Genomic DNA, 26,006 nt, shown 5'->3' on the forward strand with positions numbered 1-26,006 from the left:
AAGTTGTTTTTTTTTTCTTTTGTTTGGTTTGGTTTTTATTTGGTAAGGCTAAAAACCAGTTCTACTAAGATTCTAGGCTTGTCCTAACTGAAACTCACAGGACACACACAGCCCAGCTCAGCTCACCCTTCCACCTGCTCACCCTGCCACATCATCTGCCTCCTGGAGCAGCCCAGCCTGGCCAAGGGGCACAGGGAGGGCGTAGTGCAGTGCAGACAAATAGCATGGCCCCATGCTTAATGCTTTGCAAGAAAATGGAGTCAGCTTTCAAAGATTACAATTTGAAAATAGATGAATTTGGAAAGGGTCTAGAGGCCCAACAGGAGAATGATCCTGGGATGGAACAAAGTATTCTGACGGTTTTAAAGGCTGTAGATGCAAATATATGTTCCTTTCATCTTATTTTATTGATTTTTAATTAGGGAGAAACCTTGCTGACTTATCTTGTTTTACAAGGATTTGTTTTGCAAGCAGGTGTTCCACTTGGGCTCTGTATCATGTGTTGGCCGCATGGATACAGCATGCAGGTGGAAAAAAATGCTGCAGACTCTGAAGAGAGTAAAAGCAGGAGGGAGGCTGCAGTGGAGGAGAGAGGAAAGATGCACTTTGAAGTAGGGAATGCCCTGCTGATATGTTTTGAAAGCACTGCAGGCAGACTCCTTCCCAGAATTTCATCCCTCTCTCAAGGTCAGTAAGTAATATTGTGCCTGCTTAGAGAGATTCTGGTTTAGCTTACTAGTGCTCCTATTGCACTTGCTTAGGGAGTTTCTGCTTGCCATCTTCTGGGGCTATCAAAAATGGATACCTGTGTGTGTGCGCATATGCCAAATAAAACTCATAACTCTGTGCTGCTCTGACTGTGTAGTTTGCTTGCCTCTGCTCCTGAGACACCCTGTCTCTCCGATGCAAACATATCCTGAAACAATATTATAGGCAGAAACACATTGCAAAATGTGCTGCACATCAAGAAATGCTTTGTAAAAACAAAACAGCACAACTGGAAATAGCCTGTCACCTTAACAAATAACTTTGAACCAAGTTAAAACTCAAAGGGATTCCTTAATAGAACTTGATAATGTGGCAGCAAATCTGATGGCAAAAAAATCAAAACCATTTTCTGATTGTGAGTTTGTCTCACAAGACTGTAGCCAGCTGAACTGAAGAAATATGAAAGTCTTTTGAACAAAATTTGGAGAGTTAAACTGCTAATATCAATTCCTATGCTTTGGCTGTGGGTGAAAATGCTCATGTTAAATACAATGGCTCAACTAATCATTTTTGTTAGAGGCATTCATAATGAATTTCAATATCAGTGAAGAAATGGCTCCTTTGGTGGCATTGAAAAACAAATAATTCTCCTGATTTATGTGAAGTAGAAAAAAACCAAAAGAACATTAGAACAATTTTCTTTAACCCTTGTCAATATTTCTGGTACATCTACTGACAGTGCTCCAGTGACAGTTGGTTTAAGAAAAAGAAGCGAGACTTATAAAATTAAGATATAATAATATTATGTGAGTGATAAAAAGTGAGACTTATAAAATTAAGATATAATATTCTTACGTGCTTAGCAGAGGTTTGCTGGGTGTAGAGAAGTTTTCCTTGGTTTTCTTCGTCTTTTTCCAATTGACGTAATTTTCCCCTCCCTCAACCCCCATCGAACTGCGTTTTTCCTCTGCCATCGCGGCAGGGAGAAGAGCGCCAGAAGCTGCGGCGCGGCTGCGCGTCCAGCCAGTCGTTGTTGTTTCCGCGGTCTCCGGTGCCCTCTCGTGGCCAAGAGGTGGAATTGCAGCCGTGTTTGTTTGGCTCCGCAGGCACCAGGGCGCATGCGCACAGGCATGCGGCGGTGGTGTTCCTAGCTCTGCGCAGCAAATCCGCCGAGCTTTGTTATGGTTAGTCCTCGAGGCAACAGAGCGCATGCGCCAGGACACTCATCGCTAGCATTCAAATCTACAAAGCCTCGAGGTGCAGGCGAGCAGTCGATTCCTGGAGCCTGCCTCGGGAACAGACTATTGTGGCTTCCAGCGGCCCCTGCGCCCCTCGTACGCGTAATGAGGAGTCGAAAACAACGCACGCGTAGGTGAGTACTCGAAACTAATCATGCGAAATCACCTGCCGGGCCGGGGCTGTTCGCCGCTATGTTCGCTATTACCTGGAGGACTGATGACCATAGAGAGGCAGCGGATTAGCTGAGTAGAGCGGTTAGAACGGCACTTCCGCATTTTGTACGCGCATGCGTACTTGCGTGCTTGCGGGACGCAGCTGCCGTTCCGCGCATTGGCCAGGAGGTGGCAGCAGAGACCGCGGAAAGAACTTTTCCGACGGGACTGGGGGAACGGCGGCGCAGTGCCTGGCGATCCGGTGTGTGTGCTGTGAGGACGGGAGAGGAGCTCGAAGTTAGAAGTGAATGGGTTGTGGGGGGAAAGACGAAGAGGAAAGAGGGAAACTACTCCAAACCCAGGAGAGCTGTGCCAAGTGCATATAAATAGCTTTAAAAAAAAAAAAAAAAAAGAGTTTTTTTCTTTTTTTCTTCTTTCTTTTTGCCAGCGTCTGTTGCATTGTTTCTAAATGTTCAAATACCAAAATGCAACTGCCCAGCAAATTTAACGATAATGGGATTAGAGCCCATTGGCAGAAAGTGCAGAGCCATATTAATGTTCACTCAGCCTCTGTCTTATTTATACTTCCACGTATTTTTCTTCAAAAGCCTTTCTTTCCCTGTGGGTTTCATTTTTGGGTTTTTGTTCTTGCCATGCCATAAAATGGGAAGTTTTAGGTCCTAGCAAGTCTAAGCAGCCAGATCTAGCACAAAGCTGCAGTTTTGAGTTCTGTGTGGACCATGACAGTGTTCCTACAAAGATTACCAAAAACTGCAGTTCTCCCCCTAAGTTTACAGATGGAAAAAAATTAATTCACCTGCCTAGAAAGAATTGATGTGTCACAGCTGCCATTGGCAAGATGGCCCGAGAGTTGTGTGGGTGCATCTGGCTGTGAGAGGAATGTCTCTGTGGAAGGACAGCTTGCTCCCCCCCCTGATGGGGCAGCTTCTCAGCTGCCCTACCCTGGTCTTCCTGCAGCTGGACAGATAGCCCAGAAGGGCACGGGGTACGCAGACCCTCCCCGGCCAGCTGCAGCAGTCGGTCCTGCCAGCACTCCCTTTCCCCCTGGCCATTCGCATTTTGCAGGTTGGAGCCCTGTGTGGCAGAGGAGGAGAGAGCTGCAGGCAGAAGGAAAACAGGGTGCTGGGATTCCTGCAGCTCGCTGCCAGCTGTCTTCTGTGACATTTTGGGGGTGGGCAGGGGACTGTGGGAGCACCCTCAAGGCTCTGGGCAGGAGGGAAGGAAGCAAAGATGCAGCTGCAGGCAGCGGGCTCTGAGCTGGAGAAGTGCAGCCGGGCACTGTGCAGCTCACAGTCTGGGCACACGGAGCAAGTTTGTCCAGCTGAGGGCTGCAGGGCTGTCCTTATCAAGCACTCCCCCATCGCGCAGGTCTGCAGCGACTGCACCAGTTGCTCGAGCTCTTCCCACTGCAGGAGCTCAGAACTGACAAGAACCCTGACCAAAGCAGGTAATGGCAACATATGCACACAGATACACACCTGATACAGAATCTGGCACTTGACAGTCCTCCCAGAGCTTCTTGCTGCTTTTTAGGCTGCTCTACAGCTATTCTGTCCTTTTCCCCCTCCTTCCCCTATGTCTTGCCCTTTCCTTCGCCCTGTGCCTTCCCCATTCCTTTTTCAGGCTTTCTCCTTTCTTTCCTCGCTTCCTTCCCTGTGCCTTCGCCCTGTGACGACCCCATGTTCTGCTGCTGTTCTCAGCTGACAATCCTTAAACTGCACTTTTCAAAGACATGGGATCAGGCTGCATGCTGTCACTGACTTAAAAAAAAAAACAAAAACAAAAACAAAAACAAAAAAAAACCCAAAAACTAAAACAAAAACAAACAAGTGCAGTATTATGTATGGATAACGAACTCCTGCTTGAAAACCAATAGCATCTCCACATCCTGGAGTGTCACCATCACCCCCAGGTTGGGCTGGTGCTGCTCATCTGCCCTGCAGTGCTGCTCAAATGGCACCGGCACCTCCTGGCCCGGCCTGCCACCTCCCTGTGTCACCTCTACGTGTCACCTCATCTCACCTCTGCAGTTCTGACCCCACACCTCCTCCCCATGTCCTCACATGTCCCTGTGTTCCCACACATCCCCTCATGTCTCAAGTCCCCCCACATCCCCTGCCCCAATTCAGTCCATGCTGATGTCACCATGGGATTGAGGATGGGGGCAGGGATGCCTGTGGGGTGCGTGGGGTCCTGGGACAGGTTGATGGCTGTGCACAGGGGGGTGATGGTGCCCTCGGCGCACGGCTGTGACAGGGGGGTGTGAGTCATTGCCCCCAAAATGGGGCTTGTGCCCCACGCATGTGGGCAAGTTGTATGGGGAGTGCTTTCTGGAGATGATCTGTCTTTTCTCCAAATCTGCAGCGACTTCAGCAATCCCGCGTCGTACCGCAGCAGAAATGGGGCACTGCCGTACGTCAGCGATCTCTGACTCAAGCACAGGGGCTGCACAAAGGACACACGCTGCAGCCTCCCTGTTTCTGTGGGGTTTGGGATTGATGTTTGAGCCAAAAGGCCTCATGCTGCCATACAGGCAGGTGCTGGGTTCACCCACTGAGGACGCCAAATCCTAAAACAATGTCACAGCGGTCTTTAATTGCTGTGCGAGGAGATGACGTGCATTTCTCCCTGGGGATCTGTAAGCTGACCCCACAGTGTGGCAGACAGCACCAAAAAGGGATGCCATCCTGTACTTTCCTACCCTAGTAACTCCTGGTTCTGCTGGTACACCTCTTGTACATGGAGCTGGCTCTCCATCTGGCTGAGACATCATCTTTAACACTTCAAAACAAGCCTAAGGAGAAAAGATTTTGGTGATGTGACATGAAAATAGACAGCACAAATATAGACCAGGATGACAGAAGATGTACGCGCTGGGTGTTGAATACCATTTGGAAACCAAACCCCAGGTGAGAAGTCTTGTTTTATTTGGTTCATTTATGCTAATCTCCCAGAGGATCAGGAGGTCAGTAGATGTAAACTAGAGATGCATCACAGGGATATTCAATCAAGGTGATGCAACACATATCTAATTGTTTTTTCATAATTACAATGACTACTAGATATTAACATGATAGTGACTCTCTTCCTAGCTTAATATATGTTAACGCTAAATTTGAAACTGGCATACTAATAAATAGGGCTTCTGAAAGAGGCGTGTTCATAAAACCACGCTTTTGTCTACTTGTTTTTCATTGTAATATCAATATATTGAAACATTTGCACAGGGTCAAGTAATTGTGAGGGGATAAAACAGCACATGAGGTTATAATTACTATGTTAGGTAAAGCAGAGCATGATCAGTCTTTATTGTTGTTTTCTTTTTCTTTCCTTCCAGTTACTTGACAGTCCAGGAAATTTTTCACAGCTGAGCCATTGTGTTTTCTTCAGAAGTTAGAAATAAGATTGGCAGAGTCATGTCCGTATTCACCCACGCAGCAAAGTACTGGAAGAACTGCATTATTTCATCCCACTCTTCAGTGAGTTTCTATTATTTACCATGTAAGAACAACTTCTTTGTAATGCCTCCCTTTTAGAAAAGTGTTTATCTTCATTGCCAACCCTTGATTTCCAGTGCATGTTCAAAATAGTTGATGGGTGAAGGAATGCTGGCTGGTTTTACGCTAAGAAAAAAGCCTCCACAAGTTCACATTCAGTACAGTGAGTACACTTTTATTTTTGCTAGATGGTCTGCTGGTTTCTCCAGTCTTCTTATGTAACACGAGGGAACGTTTTGTTGTTTGAATTTCTATAACCACCTATTTTCTGTGTTCAGAGGAGTAGATTCCCTTACATATGGGGTATTTTTAACTGGGTAATGTAACTCAGAGTAATAACACATAAAAACAATCTTCTGTGTTGGTTGTTTGAAAGAAAGCTGTTTATTCATTAGAAATGTTAGAAACATAATAATCCCATTTGGTAGTTAGTTTTTCATCAGACTGTGAAGTTCCAAGTAGAAAATAGCACTGAAGTTCAATTGCACGTTGTAAGCAAGTTTTAATGACATACACCTTTTTAAATATCCCTCAGTAATGCATGCTATTATTGTCCTCAGGACCACTGGATCACCTGGTCCTAATGGTTCAAAGCATGCGAAAAATCTTTATCTGGAAGAATATGACAACTGAGATTTTTTATTGGTACACGATAGCACAGTAAATTTTGTCACCTGTAATTAACTTGATGCCGTAGTTCACTGCTGCAGATCTTAATGTAAAGATTGCTGGGGCAATGCTTTCAGGGCCAAAACTTCAGCCAGACTGTTGTGTGTGTGAAGGAAAGCACTGTAAATCTCTGAATTCTGTATGGATGGGGCCTTATATTTCTATAATTAGTCAAAGCACAGTAATTTTTTTTTTCCTACAGGTTAAATACTGCTGATTAGCTGCTTACTTTTTAGACAGGTATTGCTGACAATTTAAAAAAAAAATTACAATTCTTATTTATTCTTGGAAATATATTTCTTTGCTTGCTATGAATCAGTTAATACTGAGCCATGATATTTTGCTGTGCTAGTGCACTTTATTGAATGTATCAAAGTACATAAGACATATTGATATTGTAACAATTAAACACAGAAACAAAGACTGTGTCTAAAAAGCAATTCCAAAGTTTTAGGAAGGAAGGATTATTATAGAATTCTGAGACTGCTTGATACAAGAAGAAAGTGGTTTAGGCAGATTCACATCATTTGACTTAACGCACTCATTCTATATAAAAGAATTTAATCTCAAAGACTGGCAAGCAGAATTTTTAACAGGAACACTGCTACGCAAATCGAAGAGCAATTCTGTTATCATGCTATGTACTAACTGCCAGACACTTGTTTGCTTTACAAAATATGCGTTAATTTATCAAATTACCCCGCAAAAGAAACAAAACTGAAGAAAACCTATGCATTTAAAATGGTTAGGATTTGACAAAGAAAAAATATAAAATGTTCAAAAGTAGCGAATCCAATTTTTGTTTCTTCTGCAACAAGCTCATTTCAGGGAAAAGCTATTAGCTACTGCTATGTAAAGAAAATACAATTGATAATGTTCAGTGTTACAAATAAGAACTAATTTTGAAAAGCTAATTAGTGGATTTCATGATGGCATAACTACATCAGCGGATGAGGAAAATGCTTGATGTCATCTATCTTAATGTCAGTAGAGACTTCGACATCGTCCCCATCATATCCTTCTTTTCAAATTCAAAATGTGTGGATTTGAAAGGTGGACTGATGAACAAAGTTTAGTCTAGTCATACCTTGAGAGTGGTGGTCATTGGCTCAATGTCTGGCTAGAGAAAGTAACAAGTGGTGCTCCTCAGGGGTCAGTACTGGAACCAATGCTCTTTAATATCTTCAGCAGTGACATTGACAGTGGGATCAAGTACATTCTCATCAAATTTGTGGATGACAACAAGCTATGTGATAGGGTCAAGATGACTGAGGGATGGGATGCCACTCAGAGAGACTTAGACAGCCTTTGTCAGTGGGACAAGGAGAACCTCATGAGGTTCAAAAAATCCAAGTGCGAGGTACTGCACATGGGTAATGGCAACCAACCCCTTGTATCAGTACAAGTTGAAGGATATAAGGACAGAGAACAGCCCTGCCACAGTGGGCATAGGGATACTAGTAAATAGCAAGTGGACATGAACTAGCAGTATGTACCCTCACAGCCCAGAAAGCCACTCCTGTGCTGGACTGCACCAAAAGAATGGTGGTCAGCAGGTCAAGGTAGATGGTCCTGCCCCTCTGCTCTGCCTTGGTGAGACCACATCTGGAGTACTCCATCCTGACGTGGAGTTCTGGAGTACAGGAGAGGCATGGATCGGTTAGAGCATGAGCAGAAATGGAATACCTCCCCTGTGAGGACAGGCTGAAAGAGCTGGGACTGTTCAGCCTGGAAAAGAGAAGGCTCTGGGGAGATGTGATAGTAGCCTTTCAGTATCTGAAGGAGGGCTGTAAGGAGAAGAGGACAGACTCTTCAGCAAGGTCTGGTGCGATAGGACAAATGTAAATGGTTTTAAAATATAAAAGGATAAATTCACATTAGATACAAAGAAGTTTTTTTTTTACTATGAAGGTGGTGAGGCACTGAAAGAAATCACCCAGAGAGGTGGTGGATGGATCACCTGTCCTTGGAGACATTCAAGATCAGGCTGGCCCAGGCTCTGAGCAACTTGTTCATATTCATTTCAAGGGAGTTGGATTAGATGACTTTCTAACTCAGAAGATTCTGTAATTTTATGATAATACTAAACTCAAGTAATATAAGTTACCCAGCAAAGATATTTATTTCTTGCATTTAATTTTGGTATGAACCAGTTAACACTGAGCTAAGCGAAGATCACCGAAATATTTCTAGAGTTTAGGCACTTTGAAACATCGGACACAGTTCTTAAAGTATAAATTTAAGGATCTATATCTATACTTAGAATCAGAGATAAATGTTCGGGTGTTTTTTTTCTGATAATATCTTCCTCTCTCCAGTTGCCATACACTTTCTCTCTCTAAAAAAAAAAAAAAAAGTTTAATTTATATATTATTTATAAACATACAGAGATGTTTTCATCTTTGCAGACACTAATAGGTAGCTGATTCCAAGGTACACATGTCCTTAACCAAAGTTAAAACAGGATCACGACTTTCTCTCTGTTCTATTAACAGCAATTCTGTAATAGTCTTATAGCACCTACCTGAATCAGTATATCAGTATCACACATTCCGCTTGGCTAACGAGCTTCTTTTTGCAGAACCTTAGTCCAAAAACAATAAAAGTGGAAAGAAACTCCCTGTTTCACTTCAGCAGACACTGAAATATATATATAAAAAAATTCTCCTTCTTGATATTTTGCCTACTTTTTTGTAACTAACTTTTTTGACTACGTAACTGTATCATAACACTACAAAAATAATATCCACTGTACTGTTTGCACACTCTTTTGAAATGTAGTATTTATGATAAATGAATTTTACATGAAACCATTCTATTAAGCATGTTAAAATAACTGAAAGTAGATTTGTCCCAAGAAAACATATGTAACTAAGCTTCTGCTTGGCTTTAAGATGCACGCACATTATTTGTTTGACTTGGAAAGACAAGCATGTGTGATACTTTACTGAGTACTGAGTTATTTCAGCTTTCTGAGAGCTGTATACTAATGTTGTGTCGTCAGAAAACTTCTGAAATGAGGGTTTGATACTCCAACATCAGTGAACAGCATAGTGCTACTGATCTGTAACCTCTCAGCAGCAAAACAGAGAAATCCATGTAATTGATTCAGTGTCTGTGAGGAGAAGCAACACCTTTTAACACACTACCTCAGAGAGCTGGCAGAAAAAATAGACAAATTTTATTTTACCTGCTTTGTCAAAGTACATACAATGGAATTTGTTTGAGAGAAGAATGAACTCCTTTATATTGCAGATGGAAGAACAGAACCTGCCTGTACAAATCTATCCTACGCTGACCTAAGCAGAAGCATTAGAGGTCATATAAATGTTCCTTGTCTTAGTTACTGAATCTGGTTTCTGTAATCTGAAGGTAAGGCTGCTTACACACTATTTTCAGTTGTTTTTCAGGACAATGGATTTAATGACATAAAAATGAATTAACTGACTCTCCTCTCCTGACACTCTATTAATTGGAGATACTTGAAGTTGAACTGGAAAAGCAGTACATACAAGATTTATTGTTCCCGATGGAGTCTTAGTCCTGCTGCCTTTTATATCCATTCTGATATCACTGAATCAACCTGAAGTCCTATGGATAAAAGAAGGAATTATTTTAGATTTTCCCGAGGCTCAGCCTTCATCACAATATAAGATATCCAGTTGTATCACCACCATCCCTGCAACTCTCTTCCTACTCTCAAGTTTACTGGATTTCTTGTTATTTATTGATTTCCAACTTCCAAGGTCTGTGTAAGATACCTTTCTGGTTAAGCTCCTGTACTGATCTCTCTCTTTTTTTATTATTGTTGTTATTTTTTAATTTTTTCTTCTGTAAATTAATGCTAGTTAGTGATTGCTACTTGGGTCACTATCATCTTCTACTCTCTCATCCCAAGTGTATTACAAGAATGAGAAACTATTTATGGTTGAACTGTACTAACTCTGTCTTCCTTTACTGCACTTACCTGAAGTGCTTTAAAACGACTCAATGAAGGACAGGGAAGTATTTTCAAATTATAGCTGTGAGTGATGACCAGAGAATAAGAAACCTCCGACCTGAAATTAGAGGAGCTGTTGACACTGGCTACAATTCTGAATAGTAGTTCAAAGCCAAAGAAGAAACAATAATATTATGTCATTCACCGGGGAAAAAAAAAAAAAAAATCCACTGTTAGATTTTTAGCAAATAAACAAGTATATATGATTACAGAGAGGACCGAAAAGGATTTTTGGAACTGTGTCTAAGTTTGAATAAAATGCTTTTATGTGTTTACAGAATTATTCTAAAGGATGATTGTTGATCTGCTGAAGCCTTCTTGATTCTACATTTTTCTCAGTTTGAATTATAAAAACTGTAATTGTATATTCTGAACCTAGAAGAGAAAATCTAGAAGGCTATTCTGATTTTTTCTAACCATCTGTTGAAAAATGTCATGAGCGCTTGTTTATCTGCACTTCTGTAAGTTCTCAACATTGATTGTATTTTATTTTCTGTATCTAATTACTCTTCAGAATGATATGTTTATGCTACTGGAAAACTTCTATTTTAGAGTGGAATTATGCATACAGTATTCATATGGATCTGATCAGAACTGAATAATGCAGATATTTTTATAAGTACATCTTTTGAAAGGAAAAAAGTGTCATAATATATTTAAAAACCCACCACCTTTCAGGAAATAACGATAGCATCTTTTGTGAGCTGGAAGTTCAATATGAATATTCATTAAAAATAATGATGATATTCTGACTGTCTTGTGGGAATATTACTGTAGCATCAGAAATTCCTCCTGAATTCTTCAACTAAGTTTATGCTGCCATATTTATTCTAAAATTCTGGAGATCTTGTGAAGGCAAGATGCAAGTGAGATTTCCAGTATATGCAGAACTGCATCCCAGCCTTATATATGCTAAGTGCAACATTTGCTATGTTGAATTATTATTGTTATTATTACAATAATTACTGTTGTTGTTGTTGTCATTGTTACTGTTACTATTGTTAGGTTGCTTGTTTTAGCAAAGACGTAAAGTGAAACAGGTAAGTAAGACAGGGATCTCCTGGCAGGAGTCCAGTGGAGGGCCATAAAGGTGATAAAAGGCTTGAAGCACCTTCCTTATGAGGAAAGGTTGAGCGACCTAGGGCTGTTCAGCCTTGAGAAAAAAAGACTCAGAGGGGATCTGGTCAGTGCCTGTAAATACCTAAGGTGAGGAAAGCAAACAGACAAGGCTAGGCTCTTTTCAACAGTGCTTGGTGATAAAACAAGGGGAGATGGCCACAAACTGAAGCACAGGATGTTCCACACACATGTGCATAAGAACTTCTTGACAGTAAGGGCACTGGAACAGGCTGCCCAGAGAGTCTGTGGAGTCTCCTTCTCTGGAAATGTCAAGGCACACCTTGATGCCTAGCTGTGCAACCTGGTCAAGGGAGCATGCTTTGGTAGGGAAGTTGGACTAGATGATCTCTAGAGGTTCCTTCCAGACCCTGCAGTTCTGTGACTCTGTGAAATACGTGAGTTGGAGTTACGATAACAGAAAGAGTTAGTGTTAGTTTTCTTAAGATCAAATACAGAAATAAAGGGAGGTTGAGAACATCATTTTCCTAATATTAATTTTCTCTGTTTAAAGGAATGGTAAATGTATATGCAAATGTTCTTCTACTGAGTCTTTGCTGAACATTTGAGCTACTTAATACAAGTGCTGAATTCGGTTTCTTCTTCACAGAAACTTTCCATATACTGACATATAAGAATGCATTACTCAGTGTAACAGGTACAGTAGTCGTTGTATAACTCCTCACTTGAATTAGTAGAGCTTGCTCAGATTCAATGATTACTTGATATTTAGCTAGCTTAAACAGAACTGAGATCACAGGAAAAAAGAGAGCATGAAGAAGTCATCAGAATTATCTAGCTGTGATTAGAAAAGATACATTGTTTACGTGCACCTAGAGAAATGTGAAAAAGCTGAAGCACAGATCTTCTACATAACCTACTTTGCAGTATTTACAATAACATGGACTAAAACATTAGATTGGTACTCATGTAAAGTTTAATGTTTATCGTAGTGTCTCTGCCCTTGACAGTAGCTAAGTAAGCCCATACATCTGTTATATTTCTTTCATGCTGCCCATGTGTCCGGCCTCTGTGCCCATCAGCAGTAATGGTCCTCAGTGCAATTACTGTAATTCAAAGGCATTAACCAGAAATTAAATGCATATTAGTTATATAGTATGAAATTATGTTAGCTGCAAACCACAATCTCAATAGCATTTTACAAGTACCAGTGTGACAGATAAGAAACATAAGAATAGGTCTTTAGAAATATTGTGCCTGAAAACAATTCTGAAAGCACATTGATATTTTGAAAGCATTGTTGGCTATCTGTCATCATGGTTTATCAGTAACTGACTGTCCTCAAATTCCAGACAGCTTGTCTAATCATCTCCTGGTTTACTTACAGATTTCAAATGCTCACCATTCCTGATACAAGCCATTGGCTTTCTTGGCTACCTGGGCACACTGCTGGCTCATATTCAGCCAACTGTCCATCAGCACACCAACGTCCCTTTCTGTCAGGCGGCTTTCCAGCCACTCCTCCCTAAGCCTGGGGTTGCCTGGAGTTGTTGTGACCAAAATGCTGGACCTGACACTTGATTCTATTGAAACTCATGCAGTTTACCTTGGCTCATCAATTCAGGTCCCTCTGTAATGCCTTTCCTCCCTCTGGCAGAACAACACTCCCTACCAACTTGGTGTCATCGGCAAACTTACTGAGGGTAAGTCATCTCATCCCCTCATCAAGATCATTAATCAGGATGTTAAATAGAAGCGGCCCTAGAACAGAGCCCTGGGGGACAATGCTCGTGACTGGCCTCCAACTGGATTTAACTCCACTGACCACAACTCTTTGAGTTCGGCCATCCAGCCAATGTTTCATCCAGCAGAGCGAATGCCCATCCAAACCATGGGCAGCCAGCTTCTCCACGAGGATGCTGTGGGGGGCAGTGTTAAAGACTTGACTGAAGACCACATCAACAGCCTTACCTTCATCCACTAAGCAGGTCACCCTGTCATAGAACGAAATCAGGTTTGTCAGACAGGATCTTCCATTCATAGACCCATAGTGTCTGGGCCTGATCCCGTGGCTGACCTTTAATTGATCCATGGTGGCTCCCAAGATTATCCGTTTCACGACCTTCCATGGCACCAAGGGGAGACTGATAGGTCTGTAGCTACCAGAATCATCTTCCTGGCCCTTTCTGAAGATGGTCTTCATATCTGCCAGTCTCCAGTCCACCCAGACATTCCCAGTTAGCCAGGACTGTTGAAGGATGATGGAGTGTGGTTTGGCAACCACATCCACCAGCTCCCTTAGCACTCCAGGATGCAATCCATCTGGCACCAAGGAGTTGTGAGTGTCCACGTTTCAGAGCAGTGTCCAGCTTTTTCCTTTTCCTTTTCCTTTTCCTTGGCCTTGGCCTTTGCCTTTGCCTTGAACTAGGTCATTATTGGAAAGATTGTTGGTTTTTTGTTTTTTTTTTTTAAGGATGATATTTTATTTCTATCCAGTGTGTAAGCAATCAGAAATGTTTTACTAGTGAAAAGATAGAGCACATTATTTGGAATTGATAGCTAATTTATTTTATTATGATTACCTGGAATAACTTTTGCCACAAGATTTTGATTTACATTTCTCTAATAGTACTGATTTAAAGGTGACTTTAACATTCCTCAGCAGAAGCTCTTTGTGAACAATAAATCTATTTTCTCTAACAGCAGCATAGTGTCTTAGTCTCCTACATGAATGTGGTTGTAAAACAAAGTCCTATAGAAATATATCTACGCAAAGATCAATCCCAGTGTAGTATTTTTACAGCACTACTAGTAACTGTATAATTCATATGGTATGGTCTGCTCCAGTCTTGGATAAAAGAGCTAAATATTTTAATTTAAGTGAATGATTTTGTTAGGTATCACAAGTCCAATCCCTGCTGGTGTTACGCTGCCATTGTGTCTAAAATGTACTGTAAGCTATTTCTGTTTGTGTGTATGAACTGAGCAAAGAACAGCAGTAATGTGCTCGGTGTCAGTGCATATACCATGACTGAGAGCAAAATAAATCATTTTCTTCAGATGGTAGAGGCCAAAGTAAGAAGTTAAGTTTTATTTTGTTCAGGATTTGAATGACGGTACTATAAATCATGGTATCAAAATAATAGGCTGATCCTAAATTCTTGTACTGGATACAAAGATTGCCTTCATAGCCCAGAAGTAGTGCAGATTGTAGAATTTTTAACAACTATTGTTATTGTTATTATAAATAGTCATGTGTTATTACCTAAACCCTGATGGTGGAGCAACAATTTGACTAATTTTTTTTTCTTACAATAATGTCATTTAGATACGGTTAAAATAGTGTTCTGTTTTAAGTTATTGCAGACTGTAACATTTCAGTGCACTGAATATGAGTTTAACAATACCTAACCAATGAAGTTAATTTGACTGAAAAATGTACTACTTGTCTTTTAAAGAATAAGAATGAAAGATTGTAAGGGATTTGAAGATAATGTGGAATTGCTTGGGAAGTAATTTTTGGGCTTCTACCTGTATTTTGCTACCAGTTAAAATCTCCACAAACATTCAGTTATTTTTTTCCTGCATCTGAAAATTTAACAGTGTGAATTCATTTTTATATGGAATTATATCTAATAGAATGTCTATAAACCCTGAACACGCATTGGGTTTTATTTCAGTGAAATACTTATTTTATTGTCAATAGTCTTCTCAGGAATCAGTTGTCAGTGTGCATGTCTGTTACATGGAAGGAAACAATTTATACGTCTTCAGCACATAACATCCTTTATAAACATTCCATGTGATTTTTTGATAGCAAGCAAAAGCATGACAGGTGAATGCAGAAGAGATATTTGGGGAATTTTCTTGATAATATTTGCTCACTATATGTAATAAGACTCCAAAGTCACTGTAAAGAACTGGAATGTTACAGATATTTCAGAAAGTTACAGCAGTGCACAGTGCATGCTAGATATAACATATTGACATAACTAAATATAATACAAAGTAATCTATTCTTTGCATTGATCTGCTCCTTGAGCTTAACACTGTTGAACAATCAGTATTCAGACCAGCAGTTTGTGATAGTTTAGATGGTAGCTGTAGGTTAATGCATGGCCTCTGAGATTCAAATGGCTGGCATACTTCAGGCAAATAAAATAATAAAATACATGAAAAAGAATATCCACTAAGATGCTAATAAGCCCAGTTGCCGTGAGAATATGTTGTCATTACAAGGCTTCTATATATTTTTTTCCAAATTTTAAGAATTAATGAGAACAGTACATGTGAAAAGGCTTAGGATCTATCAGTTTCTCCAAACGACAATATAAGCACATTTTCTATTGTTCAGCATGATTTTTTTCCCAATTATAAACTAAGCAAGCTAGGAGTTAGAAAAAAGTGTGCATGTTAAAGCTTAATATTAAAATAATGAAGGTTATGAAAAACCTTCACTAGTCAAAAAAATGGAAGGTGTGGTAAGAAAGAGTGCAGGAGTGGATGATTAAAATAGAAAAATATTGAAACCTTAGTCAAATCTTTGATTTCAACGGGGGTTTCACTTGAACAGAAAATAAATCAAAATAATCAGGGTTTCACAATTTCAATTCTTACTATTATTAATGTCAAAAATATGGATAGCAACTTCAGTCTATCCAATGTTTTAATTCGCCAAGTACTAATGAAGCGGCCTACTATAAAGTGAGTAAAATCAGACTGAAATAACAGGATTTGGAATGGAGACAGAACTTACGATGTTTATTTCCTACAGTTCTTCAAGTAATAAAAATACCTAGGCAGGTTTCCTCCATCTCGAATGCAGGATTGCATATATGCAATACTGTGAAACAAGAACATTCTGCCTCTAAAACAATTTTGCCTACTTCCAAATTAGCTGTGTGCACGAGAAAGCAGTATGAAAATCACCTTTACCTTGCTGTACAAACACTCACTTATCTTGAACTCAAAACGTTCTTTTGAAGACTTGCTGAAAGGAAGAATATGAATTATGTTTCGGCTGCACTTTCAAGAACATATTGCTGAACAATATACTGAATTTGTTATGCAAAACGTTCTTAGATTTAGCAGCTTTCTAGATAGACTATTATACGTGTTAAGAAAAGAAAAAGAAAAAAAAAAAGGAGAAAAAAAAAAGGAGAAAAAGGAGAGCTTTTCTTTCAGTGAAAAAGAGTGTAGTCAGCATTCTAATAACAGCAATGTAGTGATGAGGATGTAAGAATAGAATAAAGTGAAATGTTGCACAACAAATTACAAACTACACTGAAAAGATGACCATGCCACAGGAAGTAAATAAATAAACAAACAAAATTAAAAAAAAAAAGACACCTGGAAAATAAACACATAACTGCAATCAAATTTAAGCAGGTCTGGAAACACCAAATGACCAATGCAAAGAAGGTGAGCTGCAAATTCAAATCTAACATCAGTAAATCTTGCTCACAGAACTGCTTTCACAGTATCACAGAAGTACACAAACACCAAAGTTGGAAAAGACCTACAAGATCATCCAATCCAACCATCCACCTGTCCCCAGTAATTCTCACTAAACCATGTCCCTCAACACAAAATCCTTGAAACATTCCTTGAATGACTCCAGGGTCAGTGACACCATCACCTTTCTGAACAGCCCATTCCAGTGCCTGACCACTCTTACAGAGAAGCAGTATTTCCTAACATCCAGCCTGAATCTCTGGTGCAGCTTTCAGCCATTCCCTCTAGTTCTATCACCATCTACACGAAAGAAAAAGCTGACCCCCCGCTAACTGCAACCTGCCTTCAGGTAGCTATAGAGAGCAATGAGGTCTCTCCTGAGCCTCCTCTTCTCCAGACTGAACAATCCCAGCTCCTTCAGCCACTCCTCATCAGGCCTGTGCTCCAGACCCCTCACCTTCTTTGTTGCCCTTCTTTGAACCCGCTCCAGAGCTTCAATGTTTTTTCCCTGGTCTTTTTCCTCTACACAGTCTTCCAGCCACTCCACCCCAAGCCTGGGGCTTTTGTGGCCGAAGTGCAGGAATCACAGAATCACAGAATCACCGAGGTTGGAAAAGACCTTCAAGATCATCCAATCAAACCGTCCACCTATCACCAATAGTACTCACTAAGCCATGTTCCTCAACACAAAATGCAACCGTTCCTTGAACACCTCCAGGGTCGGTGATTCTGGCATTTGGTCTTGTTGAACCTCATCCAATTGGGTTCAGCCCAGCTCTCCAGCCTGTCCAGATCCCTCTGGAGGGCCTCGCTACCCCCAGGCAGATAGACCCTTCCAGCCAACTTGGTGCCATTCACAAACTTCCTGATTGTGCACTCAATGCCCTCATCCAGGTCATCAGTAAGGATATAGAAGAGGACAGGCCCCAGCACCGACCCCTGGGGAATAGCACTCGTGACAGGTCGCCAGCTGCATTTAGCTCCATTCACCACCACTCCTTTTAGTCGTGTGTTCTCCACAGGCACATCCCATTGTGTGGTACATTTCCTCCCATAATCCGGAAGAAACAAAGAACAATCTCCTTTCTTTACAAGGAGAGTGGTTAGGCCCTGGAACGGGCTGCCCAGGGAGTTTGTGGATGCCCCGTCCTTGGATGTGTTCAAGGCCAGGTTGGACGGGGTCCTGGGCAACCTGATTTAAATGTGTATGTTTGGTGGCCCTGCTAGGCAGGGGAGTTGGAACTACATGATCCTTGAGGTCCCTTCCAACCCGGGTGATTCTGTGATCTGTGATTCTGTGAACAATGACTGTGTACCAGAATGTACTCATTCAGGGAACTGTGAAAGAACAGAAATACCTACTTGTAAGGTATTAATATATTTCATGAAGCAAAACCTTTTATTTAGCCTGTTAATTCAGAGTCTCAAAGGAGACCTATAGAAAGCCTTGCAAGAATCTAAACTGTGAAACATACAATTGTGTATGGAGTAAAATATTCCCTCATTCATGCAGTTTAGCAAAACCCAAATCTGTCCTACTCGTGCAAATTGGATGAACCAGAGAATTACAAAGCCCAGTTTTCTAGCAGTGCTTGGTGAAGTCTCATACTTTAAGTGCTGGAATATTTTGGAGTATTCCTTAGTAATCAGTCCTTTTTTTCAACAACTGCAGCAATGCACAGCATAACTATGAAGTGATAAAATGATTGAGTTCAAACAAGTCAGCGAAGGGTTGTCTGATCTGAACATCTGCAAGGCCATTGATGTGGTCTCATTTCACAACCTTATCTCTACACTGGAGAGTTATGGATTGAAAGGGTGAACTATTTGGTGGATAAGGAATTGATTCAAAAGTCACAGCCTGCGGGTTGTGGTCAACAGGTGGAGGCTGGTGAGGAGTAGCGACTTCCAGTAGTATCTCTTGGGAGCAGTGCTCTTTAACAACTTTATTAATAGACATAGATGATGGGATCAAGTGCACCCTCAGCAAGTTTGCAGACAACATCAAGTTAAGTGGTACAGGTGATATAACAGAAGAAAGGGATGCCACCTGGAAGGATTTGAACAGGCTTGAAAATTTTTCCCACAAGAAAGTAATGATGTTCAACAAGATCAAGTGCAAAGTGTTGCACTTGGTCTGTTGCAGTCCCAGACGCACATACAGACTGGGAGAACTCCTTGAGAGCAACCCTACTGAGAAGGACTTAGGGGTCCCGGTAGATGGAAAAGATAACCTGAGCCAGCAATTCGTACTTAAGGCCTGCAAGGCCAACAGTATCCTGGGCTGCATCAAAGGAGAGATGGCCAGCAGTGCAAGGAAGGTGATTGTTCCCCCCATTTTGTCCTTGTGAGGTCCCATCTGGAGTATTGTCTTCAGGCCTGAGACCCTCCACAAAGAGAAGGTGTAGAGCTTTTGAAATGGGTCCAGAGGAGGGCCAGGAAGGCAATCAGAGGCATGGAGCACCACTCCTACAAAGAAAGGCTGAGGGAGCTTGGCTTGTTCAACCCGGAGAAGAAAAGGCTGAGGGCAGACTTCGTTGTAGCCTTCCAATACTTACATGGAGCTTATTAGCAGGAGTGGAAGTCAAATTTCACATGGATGAACAGCGATAGAGCAATGGGGAACCGTTTTAAACTAAAAGAAGGGAGGTTCATATTAGATGTCAGGGAACTATTTCATGGAGAGAGTGGTGAGCTGCTGGAACAGGCTGCCCAGAAAAGTTGTAATTCATATCACTTTTTTGGTTGTACATTGTATGGGAACTGCTGAATGACGGCCTGAACCTCTGGTTGATCATCTGAGGTGAGCAATGAGTCAGCCACGGGAACACAGGTGAAGGCAATTCAGCTGTGCTGCCGGAAGGGATGGAGCCTGGCTCCACCTCTCCTAGGCCCATTTAAGAGCTGACTGCCAGTGGGGAAAGATCTCTTCTGGAGATCCGTTCCACTGCAGTTTCATAAGCAAGCCCAGGATGTCGGTAAGACTTCTATCTTTTCTGCTTTGGTGTAATGACCGCGTAGCCCAGCCCTTTGGTACATTTCATAGCTATAGCATCTGTCCTTTCATTGATTGTACATATGTACATTTGTGAAAAATTATTGTCAAAGGTGAAGCACCGGAAGAGTAATATTTCATCAAAAATTGCTGGTGAACACCTTGAGAACTCACTAGGAGTGGCAACCGCTGCTATTGAACAAACCTGATGTATCAATTTCACAAAAGCAAGGTCTAACATCCCACTAGTTTTTGTTGTTCCCTGTTTTTCATGTTTTTACAAAAATATGTAAAACATGCATTTTATTATAGATTTTATATGCAGCCCATGACAATTCCCGTTACTCTGTGCAGCCCAGGTAAGCCAAAACGTTGGACAACCATGCTCTAGGTTAATAAAGGACAATGAGAAAACCCTGATCTTAGAATGAACAAATATTGTTGTAAACTATGGAAACTGTACATGTTTTGTTCTGTTTTGTTTTACATAGACTGTAGAAAAGCAGTTTACAGTGTGTATCTAATTATTGGCCAAAGGGAATAGAACCTTGTATGTACCACGTGGGAGCTCATCTAAAACATGAAAAGAACTTCCCAGAGGATAAACTAGTGAAAAAAAATAATAATCATAATTGTCTTTTGCAAAGGGAAAAAAGCATGAAAAGTCTCTGTCCTACATATAGGAAATGTGCTGCCCACCTGTGTCACAGTTTTTGCACATAAGGTAACCTCTAGCTTTAACTTTGAATCCTGTGTATTCTGAACTACAGTCAAAGTCTCAACCAGTTGTAGAGCAAAGTAATGACAGAGCCTTTATTTGAGAAATAGGTGCCATAGGAAAAGATATCCAAGAGAAATTAACTCACCCCTCCTGGTAACAGTTTAGAGAAAAGGATGAGCAGAGGAATGTGACCCTATCTCGTTCGTACCATTGGGCTGCAGCAGAGAATGGCAGGGGGAATGGGGACCTGTGCAGACTCAGATGGGACCTGAAATATCATGGAGACAGAGGGGTGGCTCACTCCAGACACTCATGTACTCGTGGAGCTCAGCCACTGGTTCAGGCTGAGACCTTGAAATTCCACTACAACAGTTAAATATGAAAACACTGGCAGTATTCTTGAACAGAAAAATCAGAAAGATTTCTTTATTTAATTTCAGTAACGGAACTGTTCTTCTAGTTCAAAGGCATGATCCTTTGTCATTTGCTTGTGGCAGAACAGAACTCCTGGGAGAACCAACTCAATAGCAAGAAGCAGATCAGATGAGGGAGAATCAATGACAAGCACCACTGGTCCTGCAAATTCCGTTTTGTTAAGAGAAAGGAAAATTGGCTGTGACAAAACAAAAACAACAAATGTTTTAAGGAAAAGAGAATTTGTGAAAATACGGATACAGATCTCTTTGATTGGAACTGGATGTCAGCATACTGTAAACAATTATGAGACAAGTCATGCTGATTATCTCAAAGTGTAAAAAAGGGAGGTTGAATGAATACAGAATTATCCTCCATTGCTCAGTTCTAACAAGAAGTTAGAAGGGCTTTGAAAATATGGTGTGATTAAAGCCTACTTCCTGCCTTAGAATCCATACCAGTGCACCAGAAATGTCAGCACCATTTCAATAATTGTAGAATTACTTCCTCTTCACATAATTAGAGCATAACTACCTGTGCATAAATGATTCTGTGACCTGAGCTACTTCTTTGAATCTAGCACTTCTCCACGGCTAGAACAGTGTGTGCTGTTTTTTATATAGTGTTGAATTAAATTGAAACTCCTAAGTTGCAAGTCCATTTTTCTTGCTACTTTTTGTAGATTGATGTTTCTGAAAGAGTTAGCATATATTCAGCTATCAGAAATGGAAGTAAATGTCAAAGGAAGCTAGTAGTACTGACAACTGCAAGACTGAAATGTTCATCACTGCATGGAAGTTCCCTGACAGCAACAGAAAACCAAGCCTTATGAATATGCAGTTCCTGTGCCACTCTTAAATGATGGTGCTATCTGAAAAGTTCTAGCCTGGCTTTAAGATGTTATGGGTATCATTAGGATAACTTACAATGTAGGTGCCAAAAATTGTCTCCACATTAAGCTACCTCTTAATCTGTTTTCCACAAATATTTTTTCTTTGCTGTAGGCATCACAGGTGAGACTGAATTGGGAAGTAAAAGCGCTGCTACCTCAACCAACTCCTGGGGAGAAAAATACAGGACAACATCTGCAGGTTCCTTCTGCATCTGCCTGGGACACTGGCAGCAGTGCTGAAGACACTCAGACAGCAGTTAAAATTCAAAACATGAAAGTAAGAATGAAGTCTTTACAAAAGTTTTTGTCACTAAATTCAGAAAATTATTCTCAAACCTCTACGACAAGAATATTTTCACTTTGTGATGAATAAAACATGCAGCAAACACTGACTCCTTTCACTGTGCCTCAGGTCTTTTCCAACACTGTAAGTGAGGCACAGATCTTATATTTCTCAGGAAGAGAAAGGAGTTACAGCTGTATCCAAACCTAGAAAAGGCTTTGGCTAGTAAAATTCCTCCTACCATGTATGTGTGGATTAATAGATTTCAGAGAGAGATTTTAAAGAAAAACAGTATATTTTATGGAATGATACTACTTCAAGAGTATATCAGTCACTTTAGTCAGCTGTAGTGTCACACCATAGGTAAAAACAAAGACCCATCTGCAGAGCAAAATCGAGATTAAGTGAAAAAGTTTATTGGATTGTTTTAATACTGAAATTCCATTTAGCTTTTAGTTGTTTATAAAATACTTCAGTTAATAATGTTTGAAATGTGATATTTCTACAGAAGGATTCAGAAGTGAATAAGCTTGAAATGACACTGAGGGAGATGACAAAATGTCGGGATGACCTCAAAGAAGCAAATGAATCCTTAAGAAAACAGGCAAGAGGAATTATTTCGTACAATCAGTTACTGTGTCAGTCTGAGTTAACACTGCTAATTATCTGAACAGGATGTTTGCAAAAATTGATGATTTGGTTTCTCCAATACAGGGATGATGTGATTGTGTATAAATACCTCTCACCCTCTCTGTTTCTGAATTCTTTAGGCATTTTTGGAGTATGTTCTTTTTCATCACTTCTTTATGAAAAGAGTAGCACAGTTTATTAAATCACTTTGCTGCTCAGCAACTCTGATTTCAGAGTGTTGTTTACAAAAAAAAAAAAAAAAAAAAAAAAAGTGTTTTCCATTCACTGATATTTTAGTATTTTTCAATTCTTTCAGTTAAATGATGAGATTGTAGAGAAGAAGTAATTGAATGAACAAAAAAAGGACAGGAGAAGTTTGTTTCAGCTATCTGGAAGTAAGGATTTTCCTTATTTTGCGTGCTTCCTTTGTAGGTAACAAGTAAAATAGAATTCACGGTTCTTTTTTGTTGTAGTGGAAACATCAGTTTATAATGGCAGAGATGTATAAGGATACCTGTGAAGTGGCACAACAGATGACACCTTTCATGCAGGAAGAAGTGAGGGCAGCATCAAAAGGGGATAAGGTAAGAATTGGGCAAGGTGAAAAAATCACTCACAAAAGCCATTCAGCAGTGGAACCTTCTCCATACAGCTGTTGAAATAAGAAAACGTAGCTGCTACTTTTTTTCATTCTAATAGTTAATTAGTTACTGTGGGCGGTACTCGGTGTGGGTGGTACCTGGGCTAAGGTGTTGTGAGCTGGGCTGGGATTGTGTGGAGGTTTGCAACAGTTACAGAAAGAATAGAGGAGGGCAGATAGTAAATGGAAAGAATAAAGCTTGTTGCTAAAATTGTCCTTGGAATTTTATATTGTGTATCTACTTTTTATTTGTTTCCTGTGTTTTCCTCTCACCTTCTCTCTCGTCTGTCAAAATTAGACTCTGCTTATACTCCTCCTTTGTGGTTATCCATGCTGCTGTCTAGTTTGCTTACAAGAGAAGATCTCTACTAACTAAACAAGTTCACAGGAGAACTCCCTGCTGCCCTTGGCACAAAGACAGGTCCGTGCAGGTTGTAGCATGGTCACCCGCACCAGTGAGAGCTGTCTGCAGACTCCTTTTAACAAGGAGCTGCCTGTATTTCTCCAATAGCCAGCGGGGGCTTCTCAATCCCTGGATACAAGGCCCAGCAGAGCAGGCACCGCCTGTTCCACATTACTGTTTCTGCAGAGATAATGTCTTCTATGGGCTCTCAGTAACTTCTGTCCTGAGCTTTGTCTCACTAACCATTAAATGATGCAGGATTTGTCAGAACTAATATGCTCTGGCGTGCACGTCTGTCTGCTACTGTTTTGGTTTAGAAGATCATCAAGGTGAAAGCTGAAATAACTGATGATGTGAATATATTACAGCTACTACCGAACTCTGAAGTTTATGGGCTCCTGACTGTCCTTATGGATTGGATCTTAGATGAGCTCCTTAGCAAACTCAAGAAACGAGAAGAAAGAGAGGACGGCCAGAAACCTCAGTGTAGCGGAAGAACCTACATCCAGGAAAGTGTTTGAAGGTAAAGGGACTTGAGTTTGCTCTGGTTCATGTGTTTTCAGATTCACGTATATACTGACTGATTTTACTGTGAGAGTAGAAAAGGTCAGCCTGTTTTGTATAGACCTGGGATAGAGCAATGAAAGCAGAATGACAGTTACTAAGTCAGTATTAATCCCAGCAGTCAGATGGAATGGCTGCATTGTCACTTATAAAACAGAGCCGTCGTTTTGAAGGAGAAGTGTCGTGTTCAGTCTCAACTTGCAAGTTTCAGCCTGTCTTTTATTACCTGTGGTTTATGCCAGCTGGTGATTTATCTTGTATGTTGTGTGTAACACTGTATAGAATTCATGTTTTCCTACAGAGATTCTCACACCTAATTAAAAATATTTTAATGTCTACGTTGGATGTCAAAGTTTCAGATAATGACTCATAACAGATGATGCTATGCTCTACTGAAAGCCCTTCCTTCCATCTCTCTGGGGATAACAAGGCTTGGAAACCAATGTGGTATTCAGGAGTTCTTTATTGCTTTCCTTCATTCTGTGCAGAGTTTGTAGGGACTGGCATTGGCCTTGATAGTTGAGTTCACACACCGTACCTCTGCTTTGCATGCAAACCTGAGTAAAACTTAAAATCTAAGTAAGGAGATAATTCTTTTACCTCTAGAGGACCTGACCAGTGCGTGTTTGCACATGCAATCTGACAAACTTCAGGAGTAATTTGAGATCTTGGTTTGGTTTGTTTGGGTTTGGTTTTTGGAGTCTTGTTTTCACTTGTAGACTGCTCACATGCTAAGCCGACATTCTGCATATAACTTCGCCTTTGTGTGTTTTTACAGCTTCTGCCTGTGGCTGCGGAGCAGCTCCAGTGCATGTCGTTTGTGAATCCTAAACTGCACATGCCCCTGATGAAACTGATACACTGGTTTGTAAGGCAGCTAGACAATGATACTAAGGTAAATTCTCTGCAGATATTCAGGCATTTTGTATTTTAAGTACACATAGAAAGTGGACATTTTCAGGGTGTATGTATAATAGAAACCTGGCTGTCTTTGCTAAACATCAATTTGTAACAGAGAAATGGAAAAGTATGGCAAAAAAAAAACTTCTCATAAATGAAACTTTCTGAGATCATTTTATTGATTTTTGCACAGTCTATGAAAACATATTTTTACGTACATATGCAATCGCTGTTGCAGTAGTGTCTAAGCATCTCAGGAAATACATTTTTATAAATGTGCTTAGCAGAGTTGGCAGTTAGGAAAGGAAACACATTTTTGTTCACTTCATGTGCGAGATTAGCTGAAATTGATGGCAAAGTGTGGCAGAGCAGCATGGGAAGCAATATTTCTGCACAGTCTGTGATGAAAATTTGAATTACTGTACCTTCCCTGAATGGCGTTCTGAACATTCATGTTTAGATCTGCAAACGCTTTTGCAGCTCGTGACTTCAGGCATCTGCACAGGGCAGCATAGGTTGCACTGATTGAAATGGGGTTTCCTCTGCAAGCAGGGGCAGCTCAAATAAAGTCAGCATATCACGGGCCCTCTTTCCCTAGTCTCTTTGTGCAGTTAGTGTTGATAAGGCCCTGTGCTGATGGCATTCAGTTGCTTTTCTAATGCAAGCAGTATCTTCTGTGCAGATTCTGTTGTGACACACGATCGAACAATTTGGTATTTCACACGTAATCCTTAGGGGAACAGAGTA

The 26,006-nt window shown here is 40.7% G+C and overlaps 1 protein-coding gene across 16 annotated transcripts; it reads left to right on the forward strand.

Annotated features, from left to right (window-relative positions):
• The first annotated feature begins 1,563 nt into the window (after positions 1-1,563).
• On the forward strand, positions 1,564-25,612 carry CCDC138 (coiled-coil domain containing 138). 16 transcript variants are annotated; one of them, XR_007380558.1, is made up of 8 exons: positions 1,564-2,080; positions 3,489-3,567; positions 4,485-5,029; positions 5,458-5,599; positions 5,695-5,780; positions 9,542-10,747; positions 12,013-12,060; positions 12,751-19,775. XR_007380558.1 is itself a non-coding variant. In XM_048965562.1 (7 exons), exons 2-6 carry the CDS (start codon positions 9,614-9,616, stop codon positions 24,314-24,316), a joined length of 570 nt encoding a protein of 189 aa, XP_048821519.1. In that variant the 5' UTR covers positions 1,564-2,080; positions 9,542-9,613; the 3' UTR covers positions 24,317-24,318; positions 25,138-25,612. The 16 variants fall into 16 exon arrangements, 1 of the variants encoding a protein (XP_048821519.1); XR_007380559.1 differs by lacking the exon at positions 12,013-12,060 and having other exon boundaries at positions 9,542-9,658; positions 12,751-19,779; XR_007380552.1 differs by having other exon boundaries at positions 9,542-9,658; positions 10,565-19,775.
• The last annotated feature ends 394 nt before the right edge of the window (positions 25,613-26,006 follow it).

The sequence above is a fragment of the Lagopus muta genome, chromosome 18 (genome assembly GCF_023343835.1).
Source record: "Lagopus muta isolate bLagMut1 chromosome 18, bLagMut1 primary, whole genome shotgun sequence".
Classification (NCBI taxonomy): domain Eukaryota; kingdom Metazoa; phylum Chordata; class Aves; order Galliformes; family Phasianidae; genus Lagopus; species Lagopus muta.

What these genes read in the sequence shown, in the direction of transcription:
- CCDC138 (XM_048965562.1), top strand. Translation starts at nt 9,614, where the DNA reads ATGTTCCTTGTCTTAGTTACTGAATCTGGTTTCTGTAATCTGAAG. An exon ending in ATGAATCCTTAAGAAAACAG is followed by an intron (nt 22,727 to 23,225) that starts GCAAGAGGAATT and finishes TTTTTGTTGTAG; the next exon opens with TGGAAACATCAGTTTATAAT. An exon ending in CAGCATCAAAAGGGGATAAG is followed by an intron (nt 23,337 to 24,163) that starts GTAAGAATTGGG and finishes AATATATTACAG; the next exon opens with CTACTACCGAACTCTGAAGT.